Genomic DNA, 19,838 nt, shown 5'->3' with positions numbered 1-19,838 from the left:
TATCAAAAAAATCTCCAGTGCATTTAATGAAACAGCAAAGCTGTATGATAGCCAGTGAGGCTATTGTACTTTTAGGGGCTTCTGCTTGAGCCTCAGCAGGCATGAATCATTGGAATTGAAACTCGCGTTCCAGTGTGTATCAGCTGTTCTGTCAGAGTAAAACTTATTCTTGAACAGAGGCACATTTAAAAAAGTTGTTAAATACAGTGCACACCCTGGGTAGGCTCTCTACAGGGGAAAAAAAAGATTTCCATTCCATGGTTATTGATCTGGACCATCTTTATGTCTTGGTGATGGGTGGTGTGCATCGGTGGAGGTGGGTTTTTCTGTTTGTTTTCTCTGGAGTAAAGTGCGGAGAAGTTAAAAGCCAAGCAAGGGAGAAATAGTCGTTGAAACTAGCTGAGAGGTGTTTTTTTTCCTATAAACTGCAGTGGTTCTCAGGGTTGCGTCTTTGAATGCAAGCTGTGCCTGAATTCATAAGTGAAATCTAAAATAGAAGAGAAAATATTCTGCATATATGCTTCTCCTCTGTCATAAATACCAGAAAAGTGACTTTGAGGATGTATGTTTTTTTTTTTCAGGAAGATTGTTCTTGGTGTTTATTTCCTTGTTTGCAATAATTCTTTTCCAAGAAGACTCTTCTGATTTGTTAAATAAAAAAAATCGAGTTGTAGAGCCAAACATTCAGAACTTACAAAATGAAATCGTTTGCTTGTTTTTTAACTGCATATTGGTGTCTAGACATCMGGATGCAGTTGCATGTAGTCTCTTACCACTGCCTCGCATAGTACGCAGAATAGATGGATGCTGTGGCTAACTGCATGACTGGATGTTTGATACTTTGAATTATTCTCATTGTTAAGTGTTGGCCTCAGGCTTTATTTACTGTGCACTGTTCAAATTCTGCTCTGAAGACAGAATGATTAATTTTTTCATGGACTGTCCTACGGCTCTCATGACTGTATCAGTGTTAGAGTATTCCAGAAACATTAATTCATTTTTACAGTGCTCTTTGAAAATGACAGTTTTGGTACTATCCCTGTGGGGGAAAGTAACCAGAGACAAAGTAAAAGATTTTTGCTGTTTTTTTAAACATTAATTTTGAAAAACACAGGGCCTGATTTTTCAAAGTAGTCGATACATAGCATTCATTTAAGGATCAGTTCCTACTGATTCCAGTTTCATTAGTAGTTGTGTGGTAATTTTACACAGAAGATGAGTTTTTACATTAAATACCTAGAAGACAAGGGACCTACAGTTTCTAATGACAATCAGTAGAAAGCTTGGTTTTATTTGGTAGTAAAACACTGAATAACACTGTACTTCTTACAGGAGTGTTCAAGACCATTAAATATTTCACTGTACTGCCCAGGTTTGTCTGCAGATCATACAATCCTGTGCATATAAGAAAAAATAAATAAATAAATGTAGTTTTGAGTGAAAATGCATATACACAAGGAGGCTGAATTTAGGTTGCAAAAACAGCCATATTTCAGGCACCTCCTAATTTTCTTGAGTGTTTGAGTTAACAGTATTTATTTAATGAGAGAGTATCATAAACAGTGTGTTTGAGGATGTTAAACTGTTTTCTCCAAAACGTTTTTTTGAAACTTACCTTCAGCTTTTAAAGGAATGTTTTCAGGTAGAAAGACACATTTCTTACATACATATAGTCAATTTTTGAAATTTATGGCAGTAGAACTTGCAATGTAACTTATTTTCCTTCTTTTTGACTAAGTGTGTTTAGTATCCTGTATAAATTACCCATCATGTTAATGCAGTAAGTTTCCTTGACCTATTTATTTTTAATGTTTTTTGGCTACAATCTGAGCAAAATTGAAGCGGTTATTTGTATAAGGTACTGTTGCCTGTTAACCTACTATTTTGGGACATGTGTTTCTGCTTTAAAAAAAACCCAGACAACTATTAGGTGTTTAAATGTATATCTGGGACTGAGTTCTCTTCTGCCAAGGATGGCAGACCGGAAGACCCAAATGTGTTATGAAGGAAGAATCATTGCTAGTGCCTATAAGCAGAACGGCATTAGTTTTGTTCCTTTTCTTGAAGGCGCAGAGCTTACAATACTTTCCTGCTCTGCTGACTGTTAGTTTCTGCAAGGATTTGATAGATACTTCCTTGTATTCCATCCTCCTTTCCCCTTTTTTATGCTCCTAGGTGTTGCCTCCACTAAGAGATGTATCAAATCGCCCGGAAGTTGGCACAACAGTGAGGAACAAGCTTGTTCGCCTTATGACACATGTTGACCTTGGAGTAAAGCAAATTGCAGCAGAATTTCTTTTTGTTCTTTGTAAAGAGAGAGGTATAAATGACTTTTCTTTCCCTTTTATGTAAGGTCTTGCTGTAGTTAGTATATTAAACACTTGCTGTAACACTCGATTCTCTTAAYGCTATGCCATGTTGCTATATAATGCTGTTTTGTAGCTCAACTAAATTCTAGCTGAATATATTTTCTGTCTCTTTGCAGTCGACACCTTGTTAAAATATACAGGCTATGGTAATGCGGCAGGATTGCTGGCAGCAAGGGGCCTGTTAGCAGGAGGAAGAGGAGATCATTGGTACTCAGATGATGAAGACACAGATACTGAAGAATACAAATCTGCAAAGCCCAAGTGCAGTATTGTTTTCAATTCTACATTTCCCACTGCTGTTCAGGAGTTCTGACATAGCTTTTTTGTTTTGCCTTTTCCAAAGATATTAGTTTTGGGATTATGTGTGCTTATAGGAACTACTGTCTCCCACTGACCTCATGGTGTAATTACTGAGGAGCCAGCCTCTAATAGAGACTATAACATACTTAGGTGGCTCCTGTCCAAAATCCACTATGCTAATGATCAATTCCAGTAGAGGGAACTATATAAAGATGAAATGCTTATCAAAGGGAAATAAGGAGCCAAAATGCAAAGTGTTTGCAGGTGGCCTAGGAACAGTTTAAAGAAATTACAGGTTCAGAGTGTATGTGTATTATTTGTTTAAATGATACTTAAAGAATTGTACAAAGCTGGAATTTTTCAAATGAGAGTAAAGAATGTATCAGAGATAACAATGGAAGACAGTAACAAAGCAGACCGAAAAGGTTTTGAAGAACAGCTTACTAGAAGACGTAAAGACTGAAGACAACCTTTCTCAAAGGTTCAGCAAAAGCAAGAAGCCTGCAGTGTATATACAGTCATTAAATAGCTGAGATATAGGTAGGTCAGAGAAAGGAGCAAGTCCAAGCAAAAAAGCTAAAGGAATTTGCATTGTTTTGACTGTAAGGGAGTTTGAGGGAGTTCTTGGACTGCACCTTTTCTTTACTGGCTGTGAGTCTGAAAAACTATTTAAAATTTGAATGTRAAAATAGACTTGGACAAACTGAACACGCTTAGAAAAATTTGATAGCAAAAAAAGCTATCAAAATGCCATTTTCCCCTGATTTTGAAGGAACGCATATGAAGCTGCCTTCTAATGTTCATGGAGTATCTCTCCATAGCAAAGAAAATAAACGTGGCAAATGTGACTTAATTTTTTAAGGGGGATTGTAAGAAGGAACAAACCAGTAGGTCTGGCTTCAGTCAGTCAACTTGCTTGTTACTCAGATTTTCCCAAAGAATTAACTAAGGTGCATGGGTAAATATGGGAAGAGCAAAATAACTTCTGTAGAAGTCATACCTCAGAAATCTGATACATTTCTTTGAAGGATTCAGCAGTCCTATAGAAGCTCTCTCCTTTAATTTAGATTAGCTATAATTAATTTGGAATTGGAGGTTTCAGTCTAAGTTATGTTAGATCTGTGATTGGGCACCATTTTAAGTATGTTCTGAGGTTGCTGATAGTGGGCACGTGAAGAGTGTTGTTATTTTTCTGACTTTATAGATATGAATAAGTGTATGATAGGGAGGTTTTGAGGCCTGCTGAATGATTCTTGTTAAGCAACATGAATGGAAGACAAGATTAAATCTACAAAAAGTTATAGGAACATTACTTCTATGTTAAAAAAAGAATTGAAAGACAGGAGGTTTCTTATATCTGTGCACTTCAGGAATTTTTCCATGCTATTTTATCTTTGCACTTCTTTCATATATCTAGTTAAGTACATATAAATAAAACTATGACATTTATTTAATTAAAAGGTGACACTTAAATGGAACATCCCAGATAAATACCAGTCACTTCATGGGTTTCATTTTTCTCTCTTGCTAACTTTAAGTGTTTGATTACACTGTTTGAAAAGATAACTTTCACTGAAAGTGTTTCTTAAAATTGCCTCTCTGCTTCTGTTGCTTACCACTTTTGTATCAAATTGACTTGTTTTAACAGTTAAAACAACTGGAACTGTAAATTTGCAATTTAACCATAGTCTGAATTGAGCAAAAATGATTCTGAGAGGGGAATGATAATCTACTTCAACATTTTCTTGTAAATGAGAAAATCTTACTGAAACTGATCTGTATGTTTAAAATTAAGCCTGTAGAAAATTAGTTGCAAACGCTTATTTGTCATTCTGTTCCCTATCTCTCTTTACATCATTTCAAGCTATTTGTGTGAGGGTTGTAACAGGTTACAGCAAGTATTAGTGGAACATGCATTTCTGATTAGCTAACTAGAAGTTAATGCAATGAATCACAGGAATAGACTACAAAGTGGATGTAAACTGTATGCAGATTGGCTATTTATGGTAAAAACTTCACATGCTGTTCTCATAGCATTAGTTTTGATGGTTTCTGTCTGAGAAGATAAGTAATGCATATATGTTTATATATGAATATAAACTATAGTGTTTTCCTTCATCCAGCATTAACCTTATCACTGGTCACTTAGAAGAACCGATGCCCAATCCTATGGATGAAATGACAGAAGAACAAAAAGAATATGAAGCTATGAAACTTGTCAACATGTTTGATAAACTTTCCAGGTATTGTATTATAGCTGCTCTTGAGGGAGGCAKCTTAGATCTTGAGTATCTGTTTTTTACTAACACCTAGTATCAAAAATAATATTGTAATCAACTTCTTTTCAAGATTAGGGCTGCTTTCACTGCAGAGAAAAATGTTTAGCACTTCAAAGGAAACAGAGACATTTAACAGGACTTTATAGGAAATCTCTTTTGGAGAGAATTGGGCAGCCTAAAAACGAGGAGATGCCCTCCTAAGTGGATAGGCTGTGACTGATAATGACAAGAGTTTCTCCTTTTAAAGTACTGGACAAAATCCAAGCCCAACGCAAGTGTACTCATTTCCCCTAAGTCAGTGAGGAGTCATCTGATGATAACAACTTATGTCTGTTGCATATCTGAAGAACAGGTATAGTATGAATGTAGTTGTCAACAGAAGCAATAAGCTACATTTTAAAGCAATTAAAGGGGACTATCAAGTAAAAATTATTGTAGTAGTATTAGAATAAATGTGGACTGGATTACAAACGTGACTTTTATCTTTTTTTTTCAAATATGAATAAGGTGATACCATAAAAGAAAATGGTACTTAATGTGACATGAAACTGTAAGTTACTTATAGAGAAAATTGTTTAAATTGGCAATTTTCTACATACAAAAAAGGTAGCAGGGCCATAGTAGTGATTTTAGCTCTTTGTTGTTTTGACTCAATATGCTTAGAATTTACAGATTTTTCTGCTCCATTAGTTGTAAACATGTTGGAGTGATTGGTGGTAAGCTGGTTTCTATTTAAGCAAAGTGTAACATTCTTGAGGAACACTTAATATAATGCTTATTCATCAGTGACCTAAGTTATAGGAATTTAGCCTAGATAAATATGTAAGTGGATCATTCTTCAAAATTGTAAAGACATTGAGGCTCAAAACACATTTGTGCCTGCAAGAGTCAGTGCATATTCAAACAGTAAGAACTTGTGATACAAATTCAGCAAACTAAGTGTTTTTACAACTCTATTAAAAGGTTTAAGAATTCAGCAAAAGATACGGGTGAATCTGGGTTTGATATTAGCTGGTAAAGCTTAAATTACATCAGGAGTGAAAGAAAAGGAGGGATCTCAGAAGACTGCCAGTGTAGTGATTACATACTTATTTTTCACTTCTTGCATGAAAAAGGAGTATATAGTCATCTTAATAAAGAAAATAGAATACACATGCAGTCTTAATTGAACTACTGTGTAAAATAGAATGGTTGCTGGGTAGGCTAGAGAGTTAAGATGCTGAGCTTCAGGGGTATAATAATGAAATGACAAAATGGTCTACAATTTTAAGACTGAAGTTTGAGACTAGAGACAAACTAAGACTGAAGAAAAGTTGCTATCAGTATAGCTGTTAGAGGAAAAAATCCAAATGGCATTGCTGTAGCATAAAACTATAGTTTTCAGTTTGGAGGTTTGAGGACACTTGCTGTGTTGCCTGCTTACAAACTGACAATAACTAAGCAGCTGGTGTCCTGTATTTTTACTTATCCTCTTGGCCAGTAGCATCACTTAGGCTTTCTCTTTCAGCTATATCCACTTGCAGTTTTTTCTACAGTACTTAGACTTTAAACTCTGCAGGACTGGGGTTGTCTTTGTTGTAGTGTTGTTCTTTTCTGCTGTAGTGATTACTATGGGGCAGTTTTGATTGATGATTTGACCCCTTTAGGTTCTGTGATAATATGCATAAAATCAGTGGACTGTTCTCCCCACCTTTTTTGTTTACTGAAATTTGAAAAGAAAAAAAAGACTTGTTTTCAGGAGGCTGTAGGGTGTTTTTGATGAGTGTAATTGAGTGCGATTATAGGTTTTGTACAGATGYTAAATAAAATGGGAAGCTACTAGTCTTGTAGGTGAGAATAGTGTTAGTAATATGTTAATAGTAGCAGGTCTCTGCTTTTTTAGAATTGAACATTTCTGCCTTGAGCTTGAGCCCTTTAGTGCAAGGAGTTTTTGTGGAGTTAAGCTACCAATGGAATACACTTTCCTCCTTGTTTTTTAACTTACAGACTTAAATAGGAAGTTACTTGGATAGGAGACTTCTGTTGATTCTTGGTATTGAATCTGGCTTTGAGTCAGATTGCAGGTGGCCGACTTGCAAATTCTGCTGTTCTTTGTTGTTGCCATTGGAAGCGACATACCGTGAACAGAGCAGTTTCAGTGTGGGGYAGTGCTTTGCTTATAAAAGGGGAGGAAGTTTGACAGGGACAGAGTAGTAATAGTTCCTTCTCATCTTGAATAGATCTATATGTCTATGTCTACACAGATCAAGATCTGTGTAACTTGAACAAGAGATTGGAATGGACTTGTGTCATAACAGCACATCTGGTTTGCTTAGTACAGTTGTTATTGTCCCAGTAATAGAAACTAAGCCATAAAGAGCTAGTGTGCCTTTATGTTATAAAAAGGTATGAAAACAAAACTGAAGGGCTAACAAACTCGCTTCCTTTCCTGGCTGAAAAGAGTAATTGGGCCAGTCTGTCACTAGGTTGCTCTAGATTTGTGATTGACTGGCTTTCTGTTTTCAAAAATTACCTGATGACAGGTTGAACTCCTTGGAAAATGAATTTGCAGAACAGCATCACTTTAATGAAAAGTCATAGCCGTTCATTAATGGCTGCTAACTATTTATGTAGACTGTGCAGTTAAGCTGTACCCTTTTATACATGTTTGTTGAAACCCTAATAAAGTGCTTTTTTTTTACTGTGTTCCATAAGATGTCAGTAGTTTTTTGCTCTTTGCATTTCTCTAACTTTCAGCATTGGTACTGAACAACTGAAACTGCTTTGAGGTGGTGTGAAGTTGAGCTGTGCTTTTAGGTTTTTTGGATTCTATTTCCCAGGTTTCTCTGTTCTGTTAGCCTGTTAGTATTTGGGCCTGTTCATGAAGTATTTGAACCTCAACAAGGTTAAATAAAAACAAACCAGTTTTGTTTTGTGGTTAGGCATCAAGAAAAGCTGAAAATTTGTTTGTGAGTCACTTCCCCATCCCTGATATTTTGACATAGATTTGGGGTTTAAAAAAGTTTTATAGAAATGAATCTTTTGCTCAAATTTAGCTTGATTGAAAGCACTACAATTCCATAGGTTATAAATAAATGAAGGTGAAAATCTTGATTACCACAGTTCCTGGAAGATGTAAATGTTGTTTAGGTAAGTTGTTGGATGTCTGAATGTGGCCTTGAGGTAACTCTATAGGCGTTGTCTGTAATAAGGGTATTAAAAATTTTTGGCTGGCTGTAAATCAGTATCCTCTGTATGCGAGGCACCTCCTTGAACTTTGAAAAACTCTTCAAATCTACAAAAAAAAATAAAACTCAACTTTTCAGTTTTACAAAGTACCAAAATTAGCTGAATTAAATCATTGTATGATATTCTGTTTATATCATACATTATTGAAAATACTTTGTGTTAATTAAAATGTCTGAAAAAATATGCTAACATTTTTCCTACTATAAATCATAAGTAGAATTGTATATTAATTGACTAATTTAAGATGTCAGGGTGCTTTTTCCAAGCCAACCTTGTATTAATAGCAGGAATGCTTTTGCTGATGAAATGGTCTCCAATTATCACAGCTTGGGTTTTGTTGTACATTGAACAGAAGTCAACAAAACAAGTATGTTAGAGAACCTGCCTAAATAAGCAGGCATACTCATTAAAAACAAAATTAATCATAGGGTGAATGAAGAAGGCAATGCTACATAGATTTTTTTTTCTTTCCCTTTTCTAATCATAGAAGAAAATAATGTTGCATGAAAGGATTGGAACTATTATGTAGTACTCAATTATAAGGAGGTGAATAGGTCCCTAACATGCCATTTTATCAAAGGAACAGACTGGTGTTTGCATGATGGCTGTTTCATTACAGACGCTGTCATTAATTCCATGTGTCAATACTGCCTTGTAGTACACAGAGCAGACAAGAAAGAGGTACCCTTCAAAAGAAGGGAATGATTTTTTGATTCGTTATCAAGCTAAATGGCAAGCAGGAAGCTAAAACTTGTATAGATATATTTGAAGGGACTCTTGGGAGATACACAAGTAGAAGAAGAGAATATATTTTACCAACTATTTAATTATGGTGGGTCTCTAGGTATGCTTGAATGCTTTGTTTGCATTAGGAAAATGAGTGTTGCAAAAAGAAATATTTGACTGTATTGGAGGTCACATAAGGATGTTCAAATGTGTATAAATATGCACATTTGTCTATTTACATCTTAACGGATACAAATGAATTCACACTGCCACCTACTGGGGTGAAGTAATCTCTTCTGTGCTATAAGTTGTATAAAGAAACAGTTTCAGAATAGTGAAATGTCGTCTGAAGGTGTATGTGCCRGTTTCTGATTCCCATGCCACTTTGTAGCTCATCTTAAACAAAAAGCCCATCCTGAGCTAGCCCAAGTTGACAAAGCTCAGTTGAGGTCTCTAAACAACCAGTGCTAAGTGGGCTACTTGCTGGGGTTGACAGAGCTGAGGCAGTCGATACCAGCTAAGAGTCTGCTCTTGTATAGTACGAAGCTGAAGTTGGCCGAGTGATGCCTCTTGCCATTCTACCTAAAATTCTTTTATTTACCAGTTATATGGGCTTTCTTTTTCCAGACTTCTGACGTTACCTTTGTAACAGCACAGATTTTTTGTTTCATCCATTTGTTTGCCTCTGTATTTTTCCTCTTTGAAATACATGAGTGTGCTTGAGCTGTGTTCACAACTTGCAGTCAAGTCCTCACCAATGAAAGGATGCTGTATGTTTTACATGATCTTAGGACTAGATTATGGTTAGAAAAAAAATAGGTGGAAGCCTGTGTCCTCTTGGAGCAATTAATCTATACCTGTCCTTTTTGTGGCATAGCATATTTCTGTGTTCATGCAGTTCAGTTTTACAAGGTAGCATCTGTCTGAGGAAGTATGTATGGAGGTCTGCCTCTGAATATAGAGAAAGAAAAGCAACCTTAAAACAACCATCCTTCATCCTGTTCAAGAGCCTGCAAAACAAGAAGTGCACACCAGAACAGAAAAGTAATTGATAAGCATCCTTGTTATTTAGTGAAATGTGAGCTCAGCCTAGCTCACAGTTAAAGCCTAGGGAGGAAGAAATGCATTGGGAATGAAACTCAAATGCAATATAGCACAGTCCACAATGGTATACTTTAAAATGGTTTACAGTGAGCTGAGAAACATAGACTTTTGAGAATCATGAGAGACTATACAAGTGCACTTTAGTGACTCAGACTTCTGAGTTAACTCTGCAAAATTCAGTGTATTTTTCAGAGCCCTCCACCCAAACTAGACATATGCATGTGGATATGTCTTATTTACTATATCTAGTGTTCAGTGATTCTGCAGATGACTTATTTGTAGAGAGAAAGAGTTTGTATTAAGTTCTGGAATGTGTGTAGCAGGAGTATAAAATTGAAATGTGAAAGGGGAATTGCAGAAAAACAGCTATTTCTCTGTAATGGGTAAATGATGATGAGATGGCTGTAAATGGGAGCTTCTCAAGAAGTTCTATCTGTAAGCATCCTTATGGGGGAAAGGGGTTGGGAGGTGAGACAATGTGCATTTTTTTCTGCAGTTTGGAAGGTTACCTCCCTACTTGCAACCCAGTGTCCTTAAGTTCCATTCTGCTTTGAAGGTTGAGCTGTAAAGCTAGCTTGACAGCAAAAAAACACACAGTAAAAATTCACAGACAGGAGAGAAGTCATGCATTTAAAAACAGTGAAGTATATTCTCATCTTTGCTCTGTATGTTCTGTGTACGTGCTTGCTCTCCAGCTTTTCCTTAGGTTATCAGTCCTGTATCAAGGAATTGCATCATGGTTACTATTGGGTCGTGCAAAACTAGTCCGTATCTCCAAGTTGTTTCTATCTAGCCCCTGTTTGTGTCCCTCTGTAAGGGAATGGAATATTTCAGTTGGTTCATTATTTTCTTCTGTTTCTCTTTCCTTTCTCTTTAACTATTTCTTTATCCTTTACTYGCCATTATTATAAATGATGAATTTTAGAGGGCTAGTAAATGAGGTGATTCCATGACTTCTGACTGTGATGTTAAATGTTGCAAACTAAGAGCATGTGTTGCCTTTTTTAAAAACAAAAGTCTAGGATCTTCTCAGCTTAGATATAAAGCAAAGGTGATTTTGTTCTTGCCTTGCGGGTATTTTTGTACTTTTAGGACTTTAAAAACATGAGCAAGGGCTTATTCTCAAGGTTATTCTCCTCCAAAAATAAGTATAATAGAAAGATGACTTGTATTCTGAGACTTGAACCCGAGTGCACTGTGAACTGTCAACAGCAGCAAAGAACTATTGCAAGACTGATTACAGCTTTCCAGTCATGTATTATGGTGTTTTAAGTTAAGCTAAAAAGGCATCTAGTGTGAAGTATTTCTTCCTATAAAAAAGATCTTTGCTAATAGAAAACTTTTACAGTTCCTTGCAGCCATAGTATTTAATTGCCACGTCTGTGTGACAATAAGTGAATTTTTCTTGTTGAGAGAGACCAGAATTTTCCAAAAAAAGGACTTTTAGAAACTTTTTTTAATTGTTGGTTGACTCTACAACATCTGGCTTGTGCATGCCATGTAATTCAGGTATTACCTTTCTTGCTGTTCCTGTTGTGTTAAGGAAAGATTGCTAACTGTGTACTCCCTGCCCCCCCGCCCCGTCTCCCCAGCTGAGGTAGTAGTGCAGACCAGGCAGAAAACTGGTGAAATGCCTTTGTTTCCCCCCTGGGTGATGGAATTTTACTGTCTGTGGCTCTGCAGGGGGGGAGCAGGAGGGCAAATGGGCACAGTGTTAGTGGGCTGCCTTTCAAGCATCGGGTAAATTGGCATCAAGCCTCTCCTACTTTATTTAAGGTGACTCCTGAATATTCAAAGGTATTTTCCATTTTTTTCAGCAGAAAATCAGAATGTTATCTCTGCCCTTCCAGCTTTTGCTATAATCCACGTATAAATTAGATGATAAAAAGTAAGGATTAAATAAATCTTTGCTAATACTTTTTGATTGGCTTAATCAATAATTAATCATCTCTTAGATGAGGCTGTAGCTTGTGGAGTAGATATAATTGGATTAGCTGTTGAGAGGCCTTTGGAGCTTTGAGGAGATTAAAATGGCTGTCAATCCTGTAATTAAACTGCCACAAACAAAAGCAATAGTATTAGAATCGGTCAGCTTTTTTTAAAAATGGATCAACAAGTACTTACACATGCTTAGAAGTGGTGTGGGCAGAATGTGTTCTCGTGGTAATGATTATTACTGTGGACAAGATAAATATGAAGATAAATTTGATAAATATATCAAATAAGTTATTTTGTGTGCGTGTATATTAGCCAGAATGGCGGATGAWACTTTCAGAAGAAATGTTTGTTAGTGAACTCTCAGAAGAAAAGCTAGTTTGTGTATTTAAAACGGTGAACCTGCTCCGTGTCTTGAGCCTATTAGGCACTGACTTTTCATGGTATTTTTAAATGGCTAAGTAGGTTTGGCCTACGTGAATGAAGTCTTTCTGTCCTCCTCTTCCCCTCCCACTTACTTTGGAAGGATTTCTGTTCCTCTTTCTGCGAAATAGAGAGCTTTAGCAGAAATTATTTCCTTTTAAAGGTTCATTATCTATTAAAGCATATACTGTATGTGATTGTATTATATTCATGTGAAGAGATGTGTGTGCATATACTAATATACATTGTTTTTACATCTCTTACAGAGATGAGTTTATAAAACCAATGGGAGTGCGACCGGACGGTACAATGACTCCTTTGGAAGAAACAGTCAGCCAGTACCATACCAACAAGCAAGACAGTTCAGATTCAGACTAAAGCATCACCTGCTTCACTCCCAGTTCTCCTTTAATCCACATCTTTCCTTAGAACTATGACATCCTTTATCCGAACATTTTACCCTTGCATTAGCCAGCATCGCTTTAACAGCATCACTTTACTGGGATATTTAAAGGATGGATCATGTGTTGTAATGTCTGCATTTTTATTATGTCTGTTTAAAGAACACATGAGTTTATTAGTTTATGATCAATTGATTAATTTAAAACTAAATGTATTTCAAATCGATAGAAAGTGGAAACCTACAATGTAAAATAAAATGTAAACATTTAAATTTTCCAGAATCCTGTTTTATGAACTGTGTAGGCTTTCCCTATATTGTTTTTTTTATGTCCTGCTAGTTTTCTCTTTCTATGATTCGAAGTAATGCAATTAAGCCAACTTCCTTCTTTAGGAGTAGAGGATATTTAAACCTGAACATCTGACTGACCCTGGGAAGCTACTTTAAAAGGCATTTGGTGGTTTCACAACTATAACTTTTAAATGTCTTTGGATTTCTTCCTATTAGTCACTTCTGTGGTTAAGCTGCCTCTCTCAGGATTTTACCACTGTGTCAGTTACTGGTTGCTGCTAAAACTACCTTTGAAACAGGAATAAGATGATGTGTGTTGTGGGTTCCCCCTTTCCCATGTTAAGACCACACAAATATAGTCCCTCTTATACCTTTGGTTAAGTAAAAACTTCCCTATTCAAAACAATATTCAAGTATATACACTTAAATGTTGCTATGAATACAAGTGGACTGAAAGGAAATGCATGTGCAAGTGTTTTACTGAATTGGGGCCTACTTTGGGGGATTGATGGATGTGCCTCACTTGAAGAGAAGTAAAACCAATCAACAAAGAAATTGTTTCTTTTAGGGTGAACTTCCGGAGTGATGGGATAGAGGAAGGTGGAAGTCACTTTCAGTCTCTAGAGCTCTGTACTATTTAAAAACAAAGATTAAAGTTTTAGGCGTGCTGCACTGTTGCCTTTTTGCCTGCCTGGTTTCTTTCTCTTTGTATTTCTCTTGGCACAAAATACATGAAGGGTGGTTTATGTTCCAGTTTGTAATTCCTTCTGTTGCTCAAGAAACGTACACATCCCAATCTTGTGCACGTTTCAGAAGTTGGTGAATGCTTTCTAGTTTGTTTTCTTCACTTGACTCTGGTTCTTCGAACTAAGGAAGTTAGTGTTGAAAGACCTTGTAAAGAAAGGACTTGATATGAAATCATGTTACTTCTTCCCATGTGAGAAATTTCCCCAGAGTTCCTTATTCTTCCAAAAGGCCTGAAAGGAAATAAACCACTACCACCATCTCAGCAGTGGCCTCTTTTCCTGAAGGACACTCTTCAACCATAACTATGTCCCTTTTGTTTAAAGGAAACTCTGAACATTGTCTCTAGTTCTATACAGTTTTGTATGCTGGGGCCCTTTTGAACATTATAATAATCCATGTTCTGTGTTATGACTTGATTTGGGTTGTATTTTCTGCCACACCAAAGTGGAACATCACCAAATGTATCAGGGAAAAGAAAGCCAGGTAAACAATTACTGCATTTATAATACTGTAATCCTACTAGAAGCCAAACCAGGTAGAAATAGCATTTATGTCTTCTGTTTAAAAACTCTACTTCTCTACTCTTATCCTGGTGTCTTGATTGAGGTTGTTTTGGGAGCTGATATCCAGGAGCAAAGAACATGCTTAGTTGCATCTAAATTTGAATCTCAAATGATGTTCTCAGCTATGGCATCATCCACTAACTACTCTCTGCTCAGCATAGACAAGTATTAAGTGCACTGCAGGTGCAAAGAGCACATTTATGAGTCCATTTGTGATCTCTTTCTGAGGAGCAGAACTTAAATACCTCTGTTAATGAGGTTTGAGCCATATCTTGGCCAGTGGCTGGGACTTAATTCATGGAGCTGCAGAAGCAGTTGTTTCTGCATTGATTTCTGTAGAAAGGATGCATACATAGCAAGAAAAAGAGCAAAACTTCACTTTGTTGTATGAGCATGGTCTACAGCACCTAAAATTATCAGCTGACTAAGGGGGCCATAAAACAATATTGGTTCTAGGGACCTAGTTATAAACAGTATAGCATAAGGCTTTTGTGAATTGGTTCCTGCCAATTGCAACAGCTCAACTGTTACTTAGTTTGTTTTGGAAAATACGTGCTTCTGTTGGATTTTACAGATGGGAACTGCTGCTTCAATTAAGAATGGGAACTGGAGAAAAAGTGTAGCAGGTGCTACCTGAATGGTCTAGCTCAATAGTGATTTGTGCGCTGGAGTTGCCTTTGGAAGACTGCTGTTTGATTTTAATTAAATTAGTAACTTCCACTAGTATAGTAGCCAAAGCATTTCTTTTGTTCCAAGGTGATAGTTTGTGGAAAGGTTGCTGCAAGACTATATCAGCTCCTCTGAAATACAGCCCGGTTCTGTCCATAGCTGTATCAGCTGTACATCTGTGAAAGTCTTGGGACAAACTTCTTCAATACAACAGTGCATCCACTTGCTTGTGTGATGTGTGAGGTTTGTTTTTCTCTTCAGAGTAACAATGCATATATGCAGATTTCTTCTGGATTGGGAGTCCGGAGAAAAGTAAAGCAAACAGTTGTTTGTTCAACAAAAATCCTTCCTGAAACTGCTTGCTTGCTCTATGAAATTAGGGTTTGCCTTTGGGCCTGTTTTGAAAGACAAACCTCCACATTAGGCAATTGGATCTTACTTAAACCAGCAAATTTTTCAGGAAGTGTGTGAGTTTGTATAATTTGGGCAACGTAATGGGTGCCAATGGCCTAAGGAGCTGATTCAGTGCTGTTCAGAATTAAATGGTTCTTCACACCTTCAGGGCTACTCAGTCTGGCCCTCTCTTGAGGCTCAGTCCATGCTTGCTAGGTATTAGTTCTTCCAGGTGTAGTCCCCTTGCAATCTCCATCCCTTTGCATTTGGTAAGTATAGAAAGAAAGTGGCTTCTTTCATCTTTTCTAAAGCTGTCCCTAAGTGACCTGCACCTCCTTTTTACGGATTTTGAGGAGGGCATGGTGTCTGAAGCGAGAGTCCGACATCAGTCATCAGGSAGTGTTTGTGGCTTGACTTTGCCATTATAGACCTAGACGTTTAATTTTTCCCATGCCTTGCCCACTATCAGTTATCATTCCCAAAAGTGGAACTGCTGCTCCTTGTTTTCTAGGTTACATGCAGGTGAGGATAGCTCCAAAATTCATGCTTCCTGTCAGCCATGGCAATCTCATATTTTCTTTCCAACAGAACATAGAGGTGCTGCACCCGCATTTCACCCTCAGAAGCCCGTCAGAGCTTCAGAAGTTGCTGTCCAGAAGTGACTGCGAGAGTCTGCTGCAACCTACAGTATTTTCATCCCCAGTAGTCTCAAGTTTGGAGAACGATGAAAGGTTTGCTGGCTCTTCAGCAGCAGTTCTGAAAGAATCACTATATACATATTTAACATACAATTTCACATAGTATGAACTATCTCGTATGAAATAATATTTGATTGTATTGCATGCTTTCATTTTTTTCCTGAAATTCTTAAGTATAGTTACCTAAAAAAATACTGTAATCAGAAGATGGAACAAATATGATGGGTAAAATGTTAATATATATTCTGGTGGTGACTATAGTCTATCTATGGGTTCAAAGGCATGTGTCTGACACTCAGCAAGCCTATCACACTTAATCGCAAGCCTAAGTGCGTGTGTTTCAATCTTGTGTTTCAATCTTTTATTTTGGCATCAGCAGTCAAGAGTAACAAATTTTCATTAAAGCTTGCCAGTGATTTGGAAGTTTTGCTTTTCTTTGTTTCCCGTTAAAATAGAGCTATGAAACAAAAAATCATGGGAAATATTGAAATTTCTCAGAATACTTTGTTCTTTCAACAAAATAACTCAGTTTAAATGAAGTTAATGAAAACTTCAATCTGTTAAAAACATTAGTTGTGAGAAATTTGCCRGAAAGAAGAAAACCATATTAGCTTTATGTTTTGAATATATAATGTTTATGTGTATGTATGTGGCCAAAAAAGATTTTTCCATCAAAAATCTGGACTTTTTCTTATTATCTGAAAGTCTGCAAAGGTCCCCCCTCCCCCCCCCAAAAAAAAAGGAGAAAAGAAAGCAGGGCAAGAGTATGGTTCCTTTATGTTTCTTCAGACCCTAAATTTTCTCTATCTGGATGAAAAAAATCTGTTGTCAAAGGTGGCTTTAAGGAAGAGAATGTTACAATGAAGCAAACTGTCATATTAGCTGGTTGCCAAGCATCCTAGTCAGAAAGAGAAAAGTAAACTCCAAAGTATGCAAGAAGCCAAATCTTCTGAAGGAGCATTCCACAACATTGTCCTTCACCTTATTACCACAAAACAGCTAATAAAATCCTGTGCTTTAATAAGGTTGGCTGTAAAAAGACTGGTGTCCCACTATTCAAACAAGCAAAAACCAGACTTCACAGGTCTTTGATGAGCAACAAGTTAAACAGTTAGCTGCCCGGGTCAGGCTCTTTACTGACCAAGCATGTAAAAATGATAATTTAGGGATAGTACAAAGATGCAGCTGACTTGGGGACAAAATATGGTCACAATTTAGTCTGGTAAATGAAAATATTTGCTGTGCTAACATAATTACTTAGATGGCTCCAGCTTTTAGGAAAAGTGACAGAGAACTTTTCCTACTTTCTTCATGCAAAGGCTTTTGTTCTTTCTGAAGTAATTTCTCATTAAAATGTGGGCTTTCACTCTAGTGCTGCAATATTTAGACCAGGATTTTTTGAGAGGGTGCAAAGTCTCCTTAGCTCGGCAAAGTATCCTTCTGTTGGGTTCTCCTAGAAATGTGGAAACAATAAAAGCTCTAATACGGGCTGTTCAGYGCTCCCTGGAGCTGACTGAACAGACTAGAAAGGTGTTTTGTATCTACGTTGTGACTTCTGATGCCAGCCAGCTGGCCAAGGGTGACCTGATGGTAGCCGGAGCTGTGCCTGGCTGGAGGGGGGACCTGCCAGCCCCACCAGCCCTAGCAGGCCATGCTAAATGTCTCCTRTTGCTGGTTTGTAACCAGGGCAGGCACAGCTTACTGGGAGGCCAGGCAGACGGGGGAGATGCAGTGGGCTGCGTAGCACGGAAAATTCTGGTGGTTTCCTGTATACAGGAATTGCGAGTGTTTTGCAAGGCTCCTTCCCTCACTACCRGCATCACTGTCTGTTGATGAGTCCAGTTGATTCCCTGCTTTCACATGTTATTTGGCCCTGTGGAAGGATGAGTGTTCATTAGTTTATCCCCTTTGGCTGTGAGAATCAGTAATGCTTTGGCTATGGCACTCCTCTCCCTTATTTTGGAGGAGTCTCATGCCTCCATGATTTGGTTTCCTGCCTGCGTGCAGGTCCACATTCCTCACTCCATACTGGTGAAGGCCACAAAGAGGAGGTCTCAGATGAAGGGACAACACCTGCTCATGAGGCAGAAGGTCCAAGCAGCTATGCTTCCTGCTGCTGTGACAGCTGAGCTGCTTTTGACTCTACCATGAGACGCCTCTGAAGAGCCAAGTCATCCTGCAACGGTTCCTGTTTCAGAGGTGTCTGGGCAGCCTTGAAGATGGCAGCTGCAGGCTGATAAAGGGAAAAAAACAAAACAAAACAAAAAAAAACAAACAAACAAACAAAAAAAAAGAACCTGGCCACTACTACAATCAGACTAATGACATCATCTTACACTGTGGTGGCCTCATGTCTGTTCTCTGTCTCGGCTAGGAGCTAGGGTACTCAATGGGGCTGGAAAAATTCCAGAAGGTTTCTGGCTTTCTCTAGACTGAGCATGAGGGCAGAGTACTGAACTGCTGATGTACTTGGGAATAGGTCCTTCCACCAGCATGCTGATCTCTGTGGGGTACCTAGGCAGCTCTTAGTGGTTGGTGCTGGGGAAGGAATTACTCAGACCACCCAACTTAGCTGGCTAAATTACTCACTTAGTTTCTTCAAACTCCTTCTCCAGTCACAGAGGAGAGAGAGGACAAGTCAAAGTAAGGCTGATTTGGGTGCACTGAATGACCCTCTGCAGGAGCTTTGCTTTCCCTCCCTCTACAACAGAGGGAGCCTGAGGAGACCAGCTGGTTACATTTAGCCGCTAAATTGGTTGCCAGAAGATGGGTGGTGGGAATTCATCCCCATTTCCCTTTTGCCTTGGACAGCAGTCTTCCTGCAGCAGGATGCTCATTCACTTGCTAACCCCTTCCTGCAAACTGGTGAAGTGCTCAGTGCAATGGGGTATTGACCTTCAGGACTACTGCAACACGGATAGTGCATAATAGCAGCTGATAGGTCCCACRCATTGCATGCAGTTTCATGGACTTTTGCTTAAATAGGTCTTTAGAAAAGCATTGATTTGGGGAGTCTGTTTAACAAGTTGTCTTATTATAAGCCAAGTTTTATACTTTACTTCTTAAAGTAAAAAGCAAAGTGAAACCTCAAGGAAAAATTGCAATTGGGGAAATACAGGTAACAGAGGGAAAAGAATTGTAAGTTKTCCCCAGGTGCTCTAAATGAAGAGGAAAGTGATGTCATTTAAAATCAATCCTGCTGAGATTGCCATTTCCTTTTTGTCTGATATACTCATTACAAATCAAAACAAAAGCAGTCAAAATCCACGTGCTTCAGGGCATCTGTAAGCCTTCTTTCACCTTTTTAGAGCACATAATAGATGCTGACTACAGACATTAGTGCTGATCTAAGGACAATTCCCAACTCTGGAAGCTTAAAAATGTAAGTTTGTGCCATCCAAAAAAAGTGGTAAGTTTATGTGTGTATATGGAATCCAAACATCAACCTAAAATACCAGAACTYTAAGGTATCAGAATTATTTTACACTCAAGAAATGATCTTGCCTGGTAAATTACAGTACTGGGGCACATCACGCTTCCAAAGGCATTTGGAAAAACAGTACTTTATGTTTTTGTCTTTTTGAGACAAGAGTAGTGACTGCCTGGATTCTTTCCTCTTTTCTCAGTTCCCCAATGTTCATAACACCCTGTTCGGGAGGAATAATTCCCGTCCRAGTTGTAAAACACACTTATAAGTAGATGGGAAAAGCATG

The 19,838-nt window shown here is 37.8% G+C and overlaps 1 protein-coding gene across 2 annotated transcripts in view; it reads left to right on the top strand.

Annotated features, from left to right (window-relative positions):
• RIC8B (RIC8 guanine nucleotide exchange factor B) overlaps positions 1 to 13,732 on the top strand; it is a 39,282-nt gene extending 25,550 nt beyond the window's left edge. For both annotated transcript variants that reach the window (XM_085321705.1, XM_085321704.1), the window contains exons 7-10: positions 2,176 to 2,320; positions 2,486 to 2,630; positions 4,793 to 4,912; positions 12,631 to 13,732. In XM_085321705.1, coding sequence (XP_085177831.1) covers positions 2,176 to 2,320; positions 2,486 to 2,630; positions 4,793 to 4,912; positions 12,631 to 12,742 — 522 coding nt within the window. In that variant the 3' untranslated portion in view covers positions 12,743 to 13,732. The remainder of the gene's footprint in view (positions 1 to 2,175; positions 2,321 to 2,485; positions 2,631 to 4,792; positions 4,913 to 12,630) is intronic.
• The last annotated feature ends 6,106 nt before the right edge of the window (positions 13,733 to 19,838 follow it).

This window comes from Rhea americana, unplaced genomic scaffold (genome assembly GCF_003343005.1).
Source record: "Rhea americana isolate MKP2758 unplaced genomic scaffold, rheAme1 scaffold_70, whole genome shotgun sequence".
Classification (NCBI taxonomy): Eukaryota; Metazoa; Chordata; class Aves; order Rheiformes; family Rheidae; genus Rhea; species Rhea americana.
Note: the sequence above shows the minus strand (reverse complement) of the source record. Positions and strands in the feature narration are given on the sequence as shown.